Source organism: Hoplias malabaricus, chromosome X2 (assembly GCF_029633855.1).
Source record: "Hoplias malabaricus isolate fHopMal1 chromosome X2, fHopMal1.hap1, whole genome shotgun sequence".
NCBI classification, from domain to species: Eukaryota; Metazoa; Chordata; class Actinopteri; order Characiformes; family Erythrinidae; genus Hoplias; species Hoplias malabaricus.
In genome coordinates, this window is record NC_089819.1 from 1016910 (window position 1) to 1036327 (window position 19418).

Here is a 19418-nt window from a genome sequence, read left to right on the forward strand (position 1 = left end):
TTTGTTTGCAGTTCTTTTTAATCATGTACTACATCTATTTAATTAATACAATACAAATCATGTGTTTACTTGCACTTCCATCCGATTTACAAACACTTCATGCCCTCACATGACGTAGCACTTATATACCATTTATTACCACATTTACAAAAAGTACAGATTTTTAAAGCAAATGAGTTTCATCTAAAATGAGAGCAGAGAATCTTCACAGAAAAGAAAACAGGTCTTTCCACCTGAAAACAAAAAACGGAAACACAACCACAGCACAGCTAAACTGGTTGGCACTTGGACAAGGTTAACAACAGAATGACACAAAGTTCACAAGGTTTTAGCAGAACAGGGAGGTTTAAACAGCAATAATCCATTAGAACATAATCTAATCTAACGGCCAAGTGACCTTAATAAGGCACACAAACACATGGGTTTCAGGGTGGGTTCACTAAACAATTTAAGCCACTGGTTCACATGTCAATACATAAAAGCATTGACATGAAATTTGAGGTTGACGTACGTACACAGTAAACAGTTACATTTCAATATTGAGGCATTGCAACACTTCACTCCTAGTCCCCGCTGAATGAGCTGGAATCCTGGACTTTAAACCTCATTGGGAAACAGTTTCCCACTGTGCAAAGTAGTCAGCTTATTGAACGTCTGATCATGTGAAAACTGTAAAAATGGAAGTTTTAGTCAAAGACATGCTGAAATAGTGCTGGAAAATACTGAGAAATATTGAACATCTTATCTGCTATATATGATATGATTCTTCATAGTTTGAATTACAGCATACAGTTAACACATGACATCAAGGGGCCCCTTTTCCATGCTGAATCCTTGCATCATGAGTCGTAGTTACATCAGCTATATTAAGATTAACCAGGTACGGTACCGTGCAAAGACAGACCCTTCAATTTGAATTCATTTCCAGTCAAAAATGTGATCATCTGGTCATGGGGAACAAATGTTGAAGGAGAGCCCTAGATAAAATAAATCTAGTTTAAATACAAATTTTAAGTGTCTACACTCTTATTACAGATTTAATCTCTTGAGAAACTCAAAGAAATTGCAAATCTCTGAAGTTCAGTGTTCAGATGTTGGTTGCATTGTGCTTCTTGTAATCCAAATCATATCTGAGAGAGAATAAGCAAACAAGGTTTTGAACGGAAACTAAATAAGAAAAGGGTGGCTTTGACTTTAGAATAGTCCCATAGTTGACTAAAGAAACCTTAAAGACTGTTTGGATGACTCTGTATACTTTATATTTTAAACCACTTCATCTTTGGGTGATATAAAACTGTGAGGCATTAAACGGGATAAGAGCATTACTGAACAGCACATGCAACTGAACTGACTCGTTCTTTCTTGTACACCAGGGAGATGATGGACAGAAGCATAAGAGGGTGTTGGTGGAGGTTAACGGCAACTCTGAAGAGTAAGATCCCAAAAAATATTATAAAGTGAAAGCTCAAAAGTGAGAGTAATTTAAGCTCTAGGCATTAACTTATACAGCTATAGCAACAAAAAAATGGGTCACTGTGCAACAGTGCTACAGGACTGACACACTGACCCCTGTGTTCTTAAAAAATGTCTTTGACAGAGTGCTGATTTATTGCCAGCTCCACAATCGCTATGATTGTGATCATAGTGACGGTGATTGCAGTACAAAACTAATTTCAGCACACATTGTAATTCCTGACTCATTTTCAAGTAACTCAGTGCCTCTGAGATCACCATCTGGTTTATGCTCAATAATAAACATTTACAGAAAAAAAAAGTATATCTCATAGTATACTAATTCATGGAATAACTATAAATTGTATTACTTAAAATATTAAGCCTCCTCCAAGTTTGCAAGCATCAGACTGCTATATACAACAATTTGTTGGAAAACAAAAATCATACACTGACAGAAATACAATAGAATAGATAATACAAATAATACAAGATACTTAATAAAAGTAAAAACTAACAAATAATACAAAGGCAACAGAAGTTTAAAACAAGTGTTTCAAGTTTGAGCGTTAGTGCTTTCTACTGGTCCATAGCGATGACTATGGCTCAACCCAAGAGGGCCTTTTGCTTTCAAAGCAAATCAATTCAAAAGGGTCAAAAATCATAGCCCAAAGATATAAATCTGAGCTTGGTTAATCACGTTTTGGCCTATGAGAAGGACTAAAAATGTCTCTGTCTGGCTGGTACCTTTTGAAATGATAAACAGCTACATAATCAAAAGCATAAATGACAAATTACTGATTGTCTGAATTTCCCACAAAGAATACACCATTTAAGAAGAAACAAGAGAGGGAAAAAAAAATTCAGTCTTTTAAACCAGAAGTCTGCACAAATCCTGTTCCCGCCAAATACCCTCTTGCAAAGCCTCACCCATTTACAGCACTCATGCATTTGGCAACACTAAAGGAGAGCGGGAGAGGGCCACAGCATGATGGGCAGAGATACAGAGTGTGGGATGGACACTAGAAGGCCTCCTCATTGGCCAAAAACTTCCTCATGCAGGTCGAGCAGGGTGCGGGTGAAGTTGTTGATGGGTCCAATGGAACTGAGGGTCATGGCGGCATCCTGCCCCCACAGAAGATTGGGGCCGAACACTACAGCCAGGTTTGTGTTGGTCATTTTGTTAACCTCGCTCTCTGCTGACACCTGGGGGAAAAAAAAAAAACATTAAAACACAAACATTCAAAGAGAAGTTCCACTGAATGTTTTGATGGTGGATAGTTGGCAGTTCATGACACCGGACAAAAAAGTAAGCACTGAGCATCATGAAAGTCCTATTCGGCAGGATTAGTTTTACAATGAAAGTTCCTGAGACCAAGTTCCACATTATTTTTTTCTGCACATTATACACAACGAAACAGCTGAGAAAATATTTCTAGCATTATTTCTACAATTTTAGACATCAAAAACATTTTCCCTACTAGTAAGGTGAGCCAGAAGAGTTTAATTAAAAAACAACTCAACAGACTCCCCACAGCAGCAACCCGAGCAAATCGGCCATCATACACAGGAGTGACAAAGAGTTAGGGTGGATTTGCACTGGATAAGAATTCTTGGTGAGGAAAAAAAGATCAGTGAAAAGATCAGTGCAGCTACTGGATACACTGCCACCAGAGTGTGGACCAGACCCAGCAACATTACTGGAGTTTTTAAGACTGTCCCTATGGTTCTGTTCTGCTTAGGGTTTTTTTTATGGAATTGACTGTGAAATGTCATACAGCAGCTGAGCTTGAACCTTATTCATCAATAAATGCCTCCTCCAGCTCCTCCATTCTTGAGAAAAACCACAAAAAATCCCTTTTCCCCAGGATATGACTACATTTTCCCCCCATGGGAATTCACATGGGATTAGTAATAATTACCCCACATCCACAGGTAAACCTAGTGATGGCAAAACAAGGCTTCATTAATCAAATGGGGCTTTCCAGGCCGAAGGTTTGCCAAAAGGTTAATTACCCTTCATTGAATCGTTCTCACTAGTGACACCTGCTGTGCAAAGGAATATAAGACAGACTAACAGTCCTGAGCCAGAGTATCCTGGGATGTCTGTTTAAAATAAACTATTTTTGCCACAATGTCTCATTGAATATAAAACTGTGTTTGCACTGATATATTATTAACTGAGTGTGATGTTGACCATAAATACATCAATGAGTGCTTATGGGCCTGGGAGTGAAGGACAGTAAACTGCAACAGAGCAGTATGGGGAAAGGGACAAAAATAACATTGATTTTTATTTAAAAAGGAGCTTTTTAAACTTTGTTGGGGTTGAGGCGTTTCATTTTCTTTGATCTCCCCAGCCTTAGAGAATACACTTTCAAGTAGCACTGAGGTTGGAGTGCATTCATTGTCTGTAATTGGTTTTCCAGTCACCTATACACTTTGGACACACACACACACATATATATATATATATTCCCTCCCCACCTCTCTCCTCTACGTTTTGTATATGGCTGTAGATGTTTTGTCATTTGTGTTGTTATGCCATGAGTGATCGGAGATGAATTTCCACATTAGGTAAATTTATATAAGTTTAATATTTCTAACATTCCCATATTCAGAAAGTTGGCATCCGTAGATGTGAAGATGGTAACCTAACTCATGCTCACCCAGTTTTGCCCAGGCCCACACAAATGTCAATTTCTGGCTATGCCACTGCTGGGCGCAAGGTAGGAACACACCCTGTAGGGGGCACCAGTCTACAGCAGGGCGATACACACTCACAGTATTTAAAAAGGACACATCATTCTAATTTTCAACAAGAAGGCAGTTCCCTAAGGTCCTAATTAAATGTCTGTAACATGTTATGGTGCTGTGGGGCTTCATCCTTGAGGTATTTAGACCATTCTGACACCGTCTAAAAAAAGCCCCGTTTAGAAAGCCTGGTTTCAACACCTTTAAACAAGAATAAGTCAGAGTGCACAGGACTGAGAAGCGAGTAAGCAGAAGCTCCTACTCTCAGGTTTCTGTCTAGGTTCTCAGTATTCTAATTTTTGCTTTTTGTTTTGGCACTGTATTCTCGCTTTTCCATGCTCAAATAATCATGGATCCAGTGCCTTAATTGGAGAAACTCAACCATGCAGTTGCTCACCTCAGCAAGAAACTTGATGAGGAATCGCAGTGATGCATAATTCTCCTCAGGAAGTGACATCAGCATGTTTCGGATTGTTATGACTTGAGAATCACTGTCCACATCTGGGGGGAAAAAAATAAAAAATAATAAACCCAAAGAAGAGCAAAAATGACCAATTTGCACGATATGACAAGATATCAGTGCTGCTGTGGAGCTGGTAAATTGAGAGAACGCTCACTCTGAAAGTTGACGACGTCGTTGTAGAGCTTGTAAGTAAGCAAAGGTTCAGGCAACTCCCTGAGGAATGTCTTAAGGATTACAGCAGCCAGGTGCACATCTTCAATCTGGAAGAAATTCACTTCCTCTCCTACACACACACATTCACACGTCAATCCCTAACATTTTAAAAAGAATTAACTTCTAAATGTTTCCATTAGGAGTATGATGAGGGTACCCGAGTTGTATTTCAGCTGGATGTTTTTCACAAGGCTAACATTAGCTGACCGCCGGAATATTCCCTCTGTCTGCAGACCTGAGTCATGGAGTGAAAGGAGGGTGAAGGAGAAAAGGAGAGGGGAAAAAGGAAACAAAAGAAATGCATGATCTCCTTTTGGAATTCATGAGTAAGCTTTTACATGACTGTGACTAAAGCCTTGCTGTATTACTACAATAGGACTCATTTTCCAGGCTTGAAATTAAGAATATTCTTACATAAAAGGCCATATTTGGTTCACAACCTATATATTTTATGTTAGCCTATGTATGGTGTGGGAAATTAACACAAAATAGCATTTAGAATTTTGCTATATAACTTCTCTTTAAAGAAATAATAAAAATAAATGTATAACTAACAGAATGCAGCTCACCATGTTCCTTCAAGAAGGTGATCGTGTCTCGCATCACCATTGGAATGCCTTCAGAATCTGCACCTCTGTCTCGCAACCTAAACACAAGCAGAGTACACACAAACTCAAGACACTTAAACAAAGCTTCTGTTGAGAGAAACATTATCATAAAATGTCTTATAAAAAGCTAGAACGAGAAATTAACAATGAAGATAACATCTGCCTCGACTAGTGACATATTTAACACTAGAAGCACTGAGAACTGTTTATTTGAATTGTGACCAGTGGCATAGCCAAAAATTGACCTTTGTTGAGGGCCTGGGCAAACTTGGGAGCACTGCAGTTCTACACTTTACACAGCATCTCCTGCTCGTCTCGTGGTTACGCCCCTGACTGTGACCGACCAATTTTAATTCTGTGACTTCAAGCATTGCTAAGAGACTTTCGTACACATTTTCCTAATAGTCTCCCCCTCTTTTTATGTTTCTCTCAGTTTGTAGCAGAGCAATCTACACCTTCTGTGAGCAGCACAGTATCGGTTATAGGAGACTGATCAGCAGGTCACCAGTTATGGCCAATCACAATGAAAACCGGCCAACTCCAGTCATGGGTAAAACTGTGCATCTCTAATTATCACGGTTCCACTTTTCTACAGTCCATTGCTAAGAGATGTATACCCCTCTAGACAACAACTGGCATTGAGCATATTGACTTAAGATCATTTGCAGTTACTGTAAAACATCTTGTTTCATTTCATTCTTTTTTATTGAGCGTATACAAGGTCTATCCACAATGGGTATACCTTAAAGTACCTGACTTTACAAATTCACAAGCTCTGAACATAAGAGTTATTTTGAAGTGAAACACTATTAGGGTCCATGAGCAGGCATTCATTTACACTTCGATAAGCAGAGTGGGGTGTGGATAAACGTTATTAATGATTGATATTTTCCTTTGAACACTGGAGCATAATTAGAAAATCATTAGGTAAATAAGAGGTTAGTAAATCATTAGAATGTTTCTCCCAGAGATTAGAGAACAATACTTTTATATTTTAAATGAAATGACACATTGTGATCAATATGAGACAAACAGACAGACATACACAGACACAAATAAATAAATAAAGAATTCAACTTCAATATTTCACTCACAAGGATAAGGGCACCCCAAACTGTTGGAAGGGAAGAGGAGGGCTTCGAGGTGGTGAAATTGGACCAGGTACCACAGAAGGCTTTAGATTGAGACGGATCTTGTCATCGTACCTACAGTCAGGCAGACAATAACAATGTGAACCTGCTTTGACAAGATGAGTTTCTGTTTACATGGCACTTATATTTATGACATTATGAGCTGCTCTTATGCAGATTGACTTAGAAATTAATGCCATTACAAATGTAGATGAATGTGACAACACGGCGAATGCAGTGTTAGGACCCTTACTACTGTGGTGTATATGCTTACCTAGGTAGAGAACCCATTACAACAGTCACTGGTGTTTGGGTTCAATAAAATGAAACTATTGTTAAATAATAGATACTCCACCACAAATGTGTGTCGTGTATGCTGGGTTAGTGTAGTGTTTATGAGATTCTTACGCTCTGACTCGACTGGGAATCACCAGCTGATCACACTTCACTATTTCCTCCAGCTCACTCAAGTAGTTAACGTAGTGTATCTTGCGGCCGAATTTAAAGCTGTGGACACAAGCACACATCAGAATCAAACTTCACCTTCAATGCTACACCATCTCCACCATTTGCTAAAGTAACAGTCTCTAAAGTCTGTAAAGCTGCTTCAGTAGGAATTCACAAATAATGATGGATATCTATAAATACCTAGAACAGTGCTTCATTACCACAAATAGCTTGGTAATGAATGCTCTTTTTTTAAATTTGTGTTCTGATGATATATCTGTCTCTTGAAAGGTTGTTTACTCTGGGAATGTTCTAACTACAACAACTCACAATGCAGTTCCAAGGAGCAATTGAAAACAGTGAGTAGGTGTAAAAATAAGAAATGAGATTGGTCTATTTAGTACACTTTGAGACTAATGTTATCTTTATCCATTAGTATTTGTGCTATAATTAGAAATTACGCTTGTGAATTAATTTTGTGACTTTTTTAAAGCATATGTAGAATAAGTTTAGTGCCAACCTGATGAGTGGTTTGAAGAAGATGAGGACAGTTCTGATAAACATGGTGGGATGGACAATGTAAAATGCTTTAATGTTCTTCTTATACCTGACAAGTGCAAAAAGTTATTGTTATTGCACACTTTGTGGATGCATTAAATACAGGTTAAAGCAATGTTTTGCCATTGTTCGAGTATTGCAATGTGTCACTCATTATTCAGGTCTCATGTTTTGAACACTAGTCATGGAATACCCTCCTGTCCTGCATATTTTTATGTTTTACTCCTTGAGCACACTCACATCAGCTCAGAAATGACTTGTTAAAGAGCTGATTAGTGTGATTTATTGCATTGGGAGCAGAAGACTACCAAAATGTGCAGCACAAAAGGTACTCCAAGATCAGCATAAGGCATTTATTGCTTTAAGTAAAATCTAGAGACAAAATTGCACATCATACTGAAAGTGAAAATAAGCCAGGTACAGAGTTTCAGCTATGTCAGTGATGACTCATATGACTTACTTTCTTTCAAACTCACGGTAGGCATCTCGCAACCAGCTCAGCGACAGCTTGTTCTCACTGGTCATGCCATGGTGGAAGTAGATGAGTGTGTAATCGCTCTCCACATACTTATCTAATGTCTGCTTCAGGTACCTGCAGTGTGTCACAGAAAACACAAATCATCATGCTCATTAATATCATTTGCATGAAACGGCAATCAAAATCAAACGGATTGCAACTCATTTCATATGAAGAACCTCTATTACTACATCACACTGGTCAAAGTACATGTTTTGCTAAGATGAAAACAAGTACACATCTTTACAGATACCACACTTCTGCATATTTTAATAATGCACATGTACTATTTACTTGCTGAATTTAACATATTGGCAACATATGCACAGAAAATGTCATCTGTGCAATAGCTTCAGGACATTTAATAATAACATCACTTCATCAGTATAGTGTTTAACACACTTTCTCATATCTTCATATTCCCAGCTCATCAAGACTGACCTTTTTAATGTGTGGCATTAATAAATAAAAGACATATGACATGGTCTCAAAAAAATTGTCTATGGTCCAAAAAAAAAAAAGCCCTATTCCATACCTCTGACTTTTTAACACTGATTACTGCAGAATTTAAGGTGACCATACAGCGTATTTTATAGGTACAGCCTTAGTCACCAGGGAGGCCAGTGGGGATTTACAATTGTTGATAGTAAAGGGTAAGGTAGGACTGTATAGCTGGCGGGGGGTGGGTCTGGGACATCAGACTTCACTGTTGAGCCTCCTGAAGGTGTTGTGGGCTTAATTCAGTGAAACACTGACGAGGGAAGGTGCCTACCTGATGACCCCTGGGCAGAGCTAGTGATACAGTGGCTGGTTTGGGTACTCATGTGCTGGGCTCAATGAGTAACTGTAGATGTTAAGAGTAGCTGGTTGGTGATCGGATCATAAATGGCCACAACCTTAGCGCTGAGGTGTATGTTTCAACAGGAATTTTGTGGCTGCAGGTAGGAAGAAAGTGTGGTAGGCCCTGTGTAAAGATCTAATGGATTGGCATAGGACATTTTACATATTATCTTGTGTATGATCATAATAGTTTTTTCTGACTCTATTACTTTTCAATTGCAAAAAAAAACTTACATAAAGTCACTTTAAAGCATTTCTCTGACATCTGTTCCTTCATGAGAGAAAGTGCAGTCTAAGTAAGGAACAAGTGAAGGGTTTAGAGGAAGTACTATTTATGCACACTTCGGACTCACAACACAACCTGCTGACTTTGCTCAGTAATGTTTCAGGTCATGGACTGACCACAACTTGTTTAGGAAATGGAGATGCTTACATAAGTAGTTTATGATGATCAAGCTGATTGTGGGGAGGCATGCGACATGCACTGAAAACGATCACTTTCCGGCCAAAGTTATCATCACCTACAGACAGACAGAGAGAGAGAGAAACAGAGAGAATTACTCAGAATTCAGGATTACTATGTCCAAATTATCTTCTAATCTGGAGTAACAAGTGCTGAATATCTCACCTGCCACTTCCACTATTTGATGCTTTGCAATTTCATAGAATGGGTCATCCCGTGACAGGTGGGAGCCTTCACTCAGGCTCTTTATATCTGTAGCTACAAAGCAGAAATAATTTTTTAATACATGAATAAATGGTATACTACAAGTTGTAGCAACTGTTATTAAAAGAGACTCTCAACAATGTCTTACACAATATTATATACAACAATATTTTAATTGTTGCTAGTTCCACCCATGTGTTTGTTCTCCTTAATCACCATGCCACAAAGCTGGAAGCGTGAAGGTGAACGCATGCTTCCTCCAAGGGGCCATTCTGAGCCAGCCAGCACATCATTTCACACTGCTACTAACATTTTACTCTGCATGCATAGAGTAGAAAATTAAATGCTTAATCTGCCATGTTGGCTTACAGGCACTTGTATTGGCTAACACTGTGCTAAATTAGGGGGTGGAGGGAGGACAATCCTACCCTTCCAGAGAGAGCAGTTTACTTTTTATTTATTCTGTATGAAGCGCAAACACGGGCTTCATTTCCCCAAAAAAATAAAAATAAAACACACACACATATATATATATATATATATATAAACAAAAACATTTAGAAAGTATTGTATTTGCCACATGCCTTCTGTCACATGATTTACTTGGACAGGAAAAGAACACCGTTTACTTATGAGCAGCCAAAAGCAAGATTACTGTCAGAAACCTGTGATAACACTTTACAGAATACTGACAAGGTAAACAACTATATGCTTAGTCTAATCCTCTAATACACACCTCTTAAACACTAGGAGTAAATGTTAATGAATTTGATATCACAAACACAAAAAAGGCAACTTTTAACTCAAGGACAAACAAATTAATTTACAGTCATCAAGATTTAAGCAGGAAAATTTTGCTCTAACACAGATGTGATTTTCCTGTAGACGGGATGTACTAATCAGAAGCAACCATGCCCTGGATGATCATTTACAGAAAACAATGATAATTTTAGTTAATGTTGCACTGATACCGATAATGTATTGGCACCGATACTGGCACTTAAACACAGTATTGGTACCCCTACATGTAGTACACAGGGCACTTTTTGGGACACACCCCATGAAGCAGATACTGACGCGCATGCACGCCGCTAGATGCAGCTCAATTTAAAGTTGGGGCAGATTATTAACAGACTGGGTATTTCACACTACACGACTGTTTTGTTGATTTTTACAAAGACTGGAAATATATCACACAAACTACACGACCCCAAATATGCAACTCGCGTTTCCTTAGAGACACGTTTTTGGGTTGTGGATGGGCAAACATAGTCGGCGGTCCGCGGTAGGAGCTGGAGATTAGTAGAATAGCACATAGCTACGTCCCACCTTAATCGGTTCAGAAACAGCATCGTAGCGCATGCCAGTGTTGCATCATTTTAGGTGGAATGGAAAATTTGAATTCAGTTGGAACAACGGCTGTAACGGCTTGTTGTGTTGCGTACCACGTTCTTCTACAGAATAATACTTGTTATATGGGGGCATGTGCATCCAGCACTATGCAATACATTGTAGTGTTTCATAGTTTTACCATTTAATCCGTTATCCACTGTAGAGCTCCACTGCACGCGCCTGTGTTTACTTTCTGTTCTCATTGGCCTTTGCTGGAGACAACTCTACGCGACTCGCGAAAAAAAAAGTTTGATACGCTGCGACTGGTCAAACGCGATTTCGATGCCAAAATATTTAAAATCGGCCAAAAAGTCATGTAATGAAACCTCAGCACAGGTCAGCAGTAGTTCTTAGAAAATGAATTTCACAGTCATGACAAATATCCTCAATGTAAAAAGCTGTTGAGTCAAGTTAGACTATGTCTTCCTACTTGTACTTGTTACTGCCTTGTGGAAATAATGTTATTCATGTCTCTGAAACTTTTTGTTGTTCATTCAGGTTTATTACATCTTATTAGTGATACAGGATACTGCTTTAACAAAATAAAATCTGTAAGTATAGCAATATAAATATCTGGATTTATAGGCATCTGTCTAGTAGTTACACAGATTTCGTATCGGCAGATACTTGAACATGAAATGTTCAAAATGTGCATCCCTAATTTTAATCACAGTAAAAATATCAGAACAATTGCAATTAAACATTTCCTCCAAAAAGTTCAGTTTATTTAAACTAGCCTATAGCTTCCATCCACTACAATTCTCTGCATTCTTAAAATTACCTTCACTTAGCAACGCAGCAGATATTCCTCAGGCAAAAGGCATGGTTCACTGATTATTCATACCATTAATCAACTACACACAATCCCTCGCTCCCTCTCTCTTTCACACACACACACACAAACACACACAAAGGGTAAGATCTTCCTGTAGTGTCTTCTGACCCTTCTATCAACAATGACACTGAATTCAACAGACAGCTCCACTGTGTTCCGGTGAACTGCTAAATATAGAGAGCTGGAATCATCTGATCCAGACCTTTGGCAAAACTCATAATAGCAAGTGTCACACAGTTGAGTCCTTCCATTAGAGCACTATCCATGAAAATAATAAATACATGGTACATATGTGATGTGATTATTATTATTTAAAAAAAAAATAAATAAAAAAAAATAAAAAAAAAAGGGGGGGGGGGGTGCTGTATTATACAACCCTGGGTAATAAAGCAATCTAAAATATTGATGTTTTTTCTTATTTTACTCCAGATTTGAAGTGATTTTTTCATATTGGAAAATATGTCTCCTTGGAATATCTGTCCCCTTTTGATATGGTTCTGGAGAAATATGAGACAATAGCAAATATTTTAATCACTCAAAAATTTCAGCGATAGTCCTGTAATGCTATGCCATAATTCAACGAGTGATTCTGCTGACAGCCAGATATGAGAATAATGTCCAACAAAAGGGAAGATTTGGGGTTTTGTATGTCTGAGCTTGTATTAGACTTGTGTAGAGATACGCCCTCTCTGCCTAAACAATCAATCATGACACACAATGGCTGTGTGCAAAATAGCTCCCCATTCACCTTTTAGGGCACTGTTGAATAGGTCAGCCATTTTTCTCTGGGTGTCCGTCTAATAAAGTTGCATTCATGCATGATTTTGAGGGTACTACAGTCTATCACTGTGTTCTTGTAATTCAAAGTAAACATCTTAGATTACTACATGAGCTGAATGTACACACACACACTTTCTAATTGCTCACCAGACTTGCTGATGCTGACGGGGTCATCTGGTGGCCACTGTTTGTCCTGCACCAGTTTGAGCTGGTCCAGAGCAGCGCTGGGAGAATCATCCCTACCCAAGTCATCATGAAGGTCCACCAGCAAATCCGAGGACATGATGGTCCTCTTAAACTATTTAGAGCAAGGACCTGGAAAGAGAAACATGCATTGTTTTTCCCCGAAAGACTATTTTACATTTACATGTTTCTAATATTAAAAAAAATAATAAAAAAATCACCTAGAAATGACGTTGAAGGATTAGTACTTGATCACAAAAGCCACTCCTCCTCAGCCCAAAGCAAGTGGCATTATACCCATCTAGCAATTACTGGTTTAAAAGAAAATGCAATATAAAATCTAATTTACACAATTACATTAAATGCAGTGAATCAGCCAAGAAATTTTTTGGAGCCCAAAGTTTGCTTTTTTAAACTAAGAGCTTCCGTTGCAAGGCTAATATTTTTACTTTAGTATAATTTTAAATTTTTAGTAAAATGTAATAAGTGACCTGGCTTATATGTTTGTCCCATTTGAAGATTTGTTTATTTTATCTCAGTTCAAAGACATTATGCATTCTTAAACATGCTACACAATCTATTCTGCCTAAATTATGACCAGGATTCAGTTTGAGTGGGGCTTAGTGAAGCTTTTGGACTTTGGGTGACACTTCGATTAAAGCTTTGGGTGATCAACTGCATCTGGACTAAGTGGAAAATCAACAAAATTAGATTTTTCACCAGTTTGCACATTAAAAGACCATATTAAAGTCACTCCTGCACAAGAACTGGTATCAAAGTATAGTTACTGAAACAAGGAAACGCATTGTCAATGATGAAAAGCACTGAATTACTTCCTTTGTTAAGCATTTTATTAACTGTGACTGAATAACATGATGTGCTAAAAAGGATCCAAAACTTAGAACATACACAGCCTAATTAGTGAGAAAGGATATCCATCAAACCCTCTTTAAAAAAAAAAATTATATATATATAATTTGGTGGAAATAAATAAATCTACTGACCCTTCATGCACACATTCATTTCCTCAGTCATAAGCTATTACTGCATTTGTTTCCCAGACGTTACTTCCCTCTCTGTCCTGCTTGGTTTCACTCATCGTTTATTTTATTGCTGGTTCTCTGTCTTGGGTACACACACACACACCCATAATGAATCACAATGCCCAGCATAAGAGAAGTGTTAACATGTTCACAGAGAATCATCCCCGCAAAATGAAGCAGACAGTGGTAAAGTTAGGCGCTGTTTAATCATTGTGTAATCGCGTGTTATTTTTGTTTTTTGGACTGACCACGGCTCTCCAGTTCTCACAGATCAGATTTCCCTGGAAATTTGTTGGCCATCGACACAAGGAGAATTTAACCCTCTTCAGAAGACCATGAGGTAAAGCAAAACAGCCATGCAGAGTCCAGCAGATTCGTGTAGGTTCCAGACAGTGGAAAAGTGCCATTAATGTGCTAGAAGTACACACAGAAGGTCTAATACCTAAGAATCAGGAGTACAAACATAGAAACTCAACGGGCTCCTGTTTAATTATGTACACTTTTAGTGCAGTGTAAATTATTACAACAACACACTAAAACGTTATAGTCTCCAAAATACTGACCCAATGACATATTGTATATGTATCGCCTCAAAACAAGAGGAGACCCCTTTAAATCTTTAAAGCGCATGTCAAGGCCGTAAGGCTAAAGGCACAAGCGCTTGGCGGATTCAGATACTGATCTGCAGTGACATTTCTCTTCTTTTTATATCACTGGCAAGCAGGGGGAAGGGCAGATCTGTGGCTCTATTGCTGCCCAGCTGTGCAGAAACAGCAGCTTTACACTTCACTGAAGCTCAGACCCAATCCAGCTACTGCTCCACAACTTGCCTTTGCCAGTTGGCATTGCAAATTTCCCAGTGCCACTGCAGGAACTTTGAATGAAAGTGATGATCTGATCTACGACCAGCTTCCATTAGGCCACAGAACTGTAGTTATTATGAGATTAAGAACAAAAACTGATCCCATGTGGAATAAGTGACATGGCACAATATAATCAAGACATTTTCACAATACAATTCTTTGTGATTGAATAAATGAGATAGAAATTCACATTCAGTGCTGCACAAGATCTGAAACATCTAACTGCAATTTTTATAATAAATACTGTAACTGCGATATAAATCGCAATTATTTTTTATAAATCCATATACAATGGATATATGAAAATCACAACTTGCACTTTTTATGGCTTGAGGTTTGGACAATAAGTGTACACAGCGCTAGAAAGCTCTTGCGATGTCTCAACAGATGAATGTTTTCTTGTATGCGATTGGTTCAACAACTCCACAGTTGGTTCAAGAGCTGTTTTATCACACTACACTTTAAATCTCGCCTCGTAATTTGAAAACTGAAATTTCAATATAAAATGAATTCCTAGTCCACACACATTAGGTCGACCGATTCAGATTTAAGGCACATACAATGAAGACACTGACATTCAACAGTACACACACAAAACTTGAAATGCATGAAATGAACAGGGACTCAGCAGCAATTGCACACTGGCTTAAAGCCATGTGCAATGCCAGGAGCCAACTATATCTGAATACAAACACTAACATCAATGTTCAAACTAATGTAATGCCTTCCAAGAAGAGTAGAGACCATTTCTGCATCAAAAGAGGACAAAACACCTATTAAAATCTTTGATTTCAGTGGCCATTAAGGGTATTTTTGCCATATCACTCGTCTACCACCAACATCCACAAAATACCCCAAAAGCATATTGTGACAATAATTTAATGTTGTGATCATAAATGCCTTCATAACTCCCAGAACTAATCACTGATTAAGAGTTATCTTAAACCTGTTTCACAAATTATTACACTGAAGATGGTTCTCATGTCTCAGTCTGTAGCATTAACTACAGCAGGGGTTCATATCCTCGAGGGTGTGAGCTCCTTGGAGGTCTAAACCTGGTAAACATCATTCCTTACTAATCTCATTATGTGTACACATTAATGAAGCAACCAGAAACAGAAATCAGAGTGAATTTTATTTTGAGCGCGCACACTATACATACTGGCTCATATGGACTAATCTGTTGTATACATTTTTTGTATTTTACTGGTTTTTCTGCCTTGACATATTATTGAACAAATGATGCTTTTTTTTGTACCTGAATGTTGGTTTTGTTCCAGTCCTCGTGTTTTTCTCTGTACCCCATTTAATGAGTGTAATATTGTCAGGTGCTGACTCATGTATTGATATACACAAAAATGTCACTGCTGCTCTAGACCTACATTAACAGTTTTCAATATGTCTGTCTTACTTACTGCCATGTTTTTGAATTAGGCATCACAAAAATTATAAGTTATAAACGTCACAAGAATTGTATTCATTTTTTTCTTCCTAAGGCAAAGATGAGGCTACTCATAACCCTTTGGCAAATTTCTGGCATGCTCTATTCCATTTTAAAGCCATTACACCTAGATTCATAGAACAATGATACTTTTTCAGGTCTGTTTCAGCAGCATCAAGCCCAACCCTAAATTTTTCTAATTTAAATAAACTTATAAATATCTTTTTTAAGGCCTTATGACAGCATTATGTAATATGATAGAATTATGATAGCCTTTCCAATCACACAATAACATAACCAAACTAAAGTGGCACATGTTAACACAGAGCGGCTAAAAATTAAACACGGACAGATTTTGTTTATAATACAGATGTTTATAATACAGATCTGTCAGTATCATCCATCATATGATTTCACTAAGTCCTCCATAGTGCTTGCTATCATGATGAGAGCAAACCCAAACCAACAACTACTGCGGTATTTCTCCCGCCAGAGAGTAGACACACCACAGTGTGGTTTTAGAAACATGACAGCAAAAAAAATTGAGCATTTTTCTTAGTGTGTGTGTGTTAAGGGGACAGGCACAGCCTTTAGTTATTAATCAAAATGTAGCACTCAATATTCACACAATGAGGAGACCGGTAAAATTGAAAAATTTAAAAAGGTTTGTAATTTGTAACAGCTTCTTTTATCGATTGTATATTAAAAAAAACTAACTGAACTGAGTTACATATTTATACATAAGATGTACCTTACACCAGTCGATTTAAAATGAATGTATCATGTCACTGATATTTGTGTGCACAGGGTCAATAATCCACCCAAAGTAGAATATAAAAAGCTATCAGAAAGCAGTACATGACTTGATCATTAACATTTTAAAAATACTGAAGTAGATTACACACATTCTACCTCTTTGGTACACATCTGGAAAGATGAGGATTGGCATTAAAGCATATATAGACAAAACTGCATTTGCTCTACTGGGATAAAAGAGATGAAACATTTATTTTGCTCCAAAAAATATCTAAAAGATGCACTACAACAGTACAGAAGAATTATTTAAAATAAAAGTGAAACACAGGAAGCACTTGTAGGTCTCTGACCATCCATTCAAACCTTACCACGTGCCTGGACTATGAATAAGAGAAACATAGACACTGGAGCCATAAAACCTATTTTATTTACTTATTTTCCTTTCTCATTACACTTTTATTCTTTTCACACTTTCACAACTCCTTTTAATATATTCCTCCCCTCAGTTTTATGTTCTCTGCACTTATTATACTTTTACACTTGGTCTATGAAATTACCCACCACCAAAAACAAGTATTTAGGTAAACTGAAATAACCTTTTCTCTCGGGAAGAATTGGAGAAGAGGAACCAAAACATCTCTTTCTAGTAAAGGAACAAAGCAGTTCTCTCTTCTCTCTGTGACTAAAGGGACAGTGTCTTTCACTGAACAAGGGCATTATTTTTCCGATGCAAAGCACCTTAAGGAACTGTTGCATAAAACACCTCAAGTGAAAATTTTAACAATGAACAAGTGAATTATTTTCTATGGGATCCAACACTGTAGATCAGGCTGTTAATCGTATATAAGTATATATACTTTATTGAGCCCAGAGGGAAATTCAAATTATTGCTGTGTAATGTGGGAAAATGCTAATTAAATATGGACAGTTGCAGAAATTAACAATAAAATATTTAATTAAACAAAAATATTTTAATTAAGAACTATATTATTACATAATGCTCCTGATTGCTTAATTCTAAATAAGTATCGTCATTGGTATCTGCAGGTACAAAATACACATACTTGTATTAGTACTTGGGGGAAAAAAATGATTTATGCAGATCTAGGAACCGACTTGTACATTTCCACTTAATCACACCGTCTACAATTCTCCAAGCCACTCTTTCGTTTCGAACAATTCCACAGTGGACGGCTGATAAAACCAATGCATTAAAGTCATTTTACATGCTTGTTTCTAATTTAAACAGAGGAAAAATATATTTCTTACATATAACTTAAGAAGTTTGACCTGTTACGCCGTACAAGTGCTGTTTATCACTGAAATATATATGTGTCTCTTCCCCTCTCCTTTTTTACTCTTTCTGTCAGTGTACTCGCCCCGTGAGTTCAGTTCTGTTTCATTAAACGTTAGCTAATCAGACCCATAGACAGCTGTTGTTTGTCTTTTGCTCCTCCGGAGAAGAAGCGCCAGTTCCTTCGTAAATAAACTTAGCCATCCGTCTCTGCGGCAGATGTAGAGCTGGTGGGACACACAGCATCGGTCTCCCCAATCCGCTAATGATTTACTAGAATGTGTTTAGATGCTGGAGTCAGCGGAGAACCGAGTTTCTGCCATTTGTTGCCATTGGGAAAAAACAATTGTCACCAGTATTTGGTCAAAACCCTCATCCCCGCACTGCAGTGAGCGAACGAGCTAGCTAAATAGATTAGATCATTTTCTAAGCAGAGAGAGAGAGAGAGAGACAGAGAGAGAGAGAGAGAGAGAGAGAGAGAGAGAGAGAGAGAGAGAGAGATGCTAAGCTAACTAGGTTAGCTTGCAACCTGTTTAGGTCTCATTTCAGTTCGAATGATTTTGGCACAATTTCTTTTCTATTCCTTAAACTACAAAGAACAGCGCGACCTGAGCCGGTGAATAATGCGCACAGAAACTCTCGCTCAATAAGAAAGTGAAGATGGAGCGCTTTACCTGCTGCTCAGAGCTCCTCACTGAAGCTTTCTCCACTCTCCGACCATCAGCTAATTCACTGCGGCGCTTCCGGCTGGTGCCTTTCAACACGTACTTCACCGTAAAAGCCCGCCTTAAATGAGAGCTTCAACATACACAGATCAGCCGAAACTTTGAAATTTCAGCCCTGGTTTGACATTCACCTCCACTTAAAATATAAGTACAGTTTACATTACAGACGGTACGTTATTTCATCTGTTCCTCTGCTTACTTTGTTAGCCGCCTTTTACCGTCTTCTTCAATGCTCAGGACCCCACAGGGCCAGCACAGCAGTTATTATTTGAGTGGTGGATCGTTAGTGTTGTACTGCTAAGAGTGGGTCAGACACGGCAGCGCTGCTATTGCTGCGGCAGTTTTTAAACACTTTGTCCACTGTATTACACACATACAACTAACTTGTTGGTCCACCTTGTAGTTTTAAAGTCAGAGAATTATTGATGTGTTGGTCGCGAGCGAACCGGTTCAAAGA

General features: G+C 38.0%; 1 protein-coding gene across 2 annotated transcripts; it reads right to left on the reverse strand.

Moving 5' to 3' along the window:
* Nucleotides 1-115: 115 nt before the first annotated feature.
* Nucleotides 116-19305, reverse strand: LOC136676338 (rho GTPase-activating protein 1-like). Of its 2 annotated transcripts, XM_066653261.1 has the most exons (14): nucleotides 19161-19305; nucleotides 18911-19034; nucleotides 12804-12971; nucleotides 9611-9703; nucleotides 9416-9503; nucleotides 8086-8217; nucleotides 7588-7674; nucleotides 7029-7127; nucleotides 6585-6695; nucleotides 5452-5528; nucleotides 5040-5117; nucleotides 4824-4952; nucleotides 4604-4707; nucleotides 116-2658 (listed from the first exon to the last, which is right to left on the reverse strand). In XM_066653261.1, the coding sequence occupies exons 3-14, from the start codon at nucleotides 12937-12939 to the stop codon at nucleotides 2488-2490; spliced, it is 1305 nt and encodes a 434-aa protein (XP_066509358.1). In that variant the 5' UTR covers nucleotides 12940-12971; nucleotides 18911-19034; nucleotides 19161-19305; the 3' UTR covers nucleotides 116-2487. The 2 variants fall into 2 exon arrangements, with proteins under 2 accessions (XP_066509358.1, XP_066509359.1); XM_066653262.1 differs by lacking the exons at nucleotides 18911-19034; nucleotides 19161-19305 and adding an exon at nucleotides 13061-13150.
* Nucleotides 19306-19418: the final 113 nt, after the last annotated feature.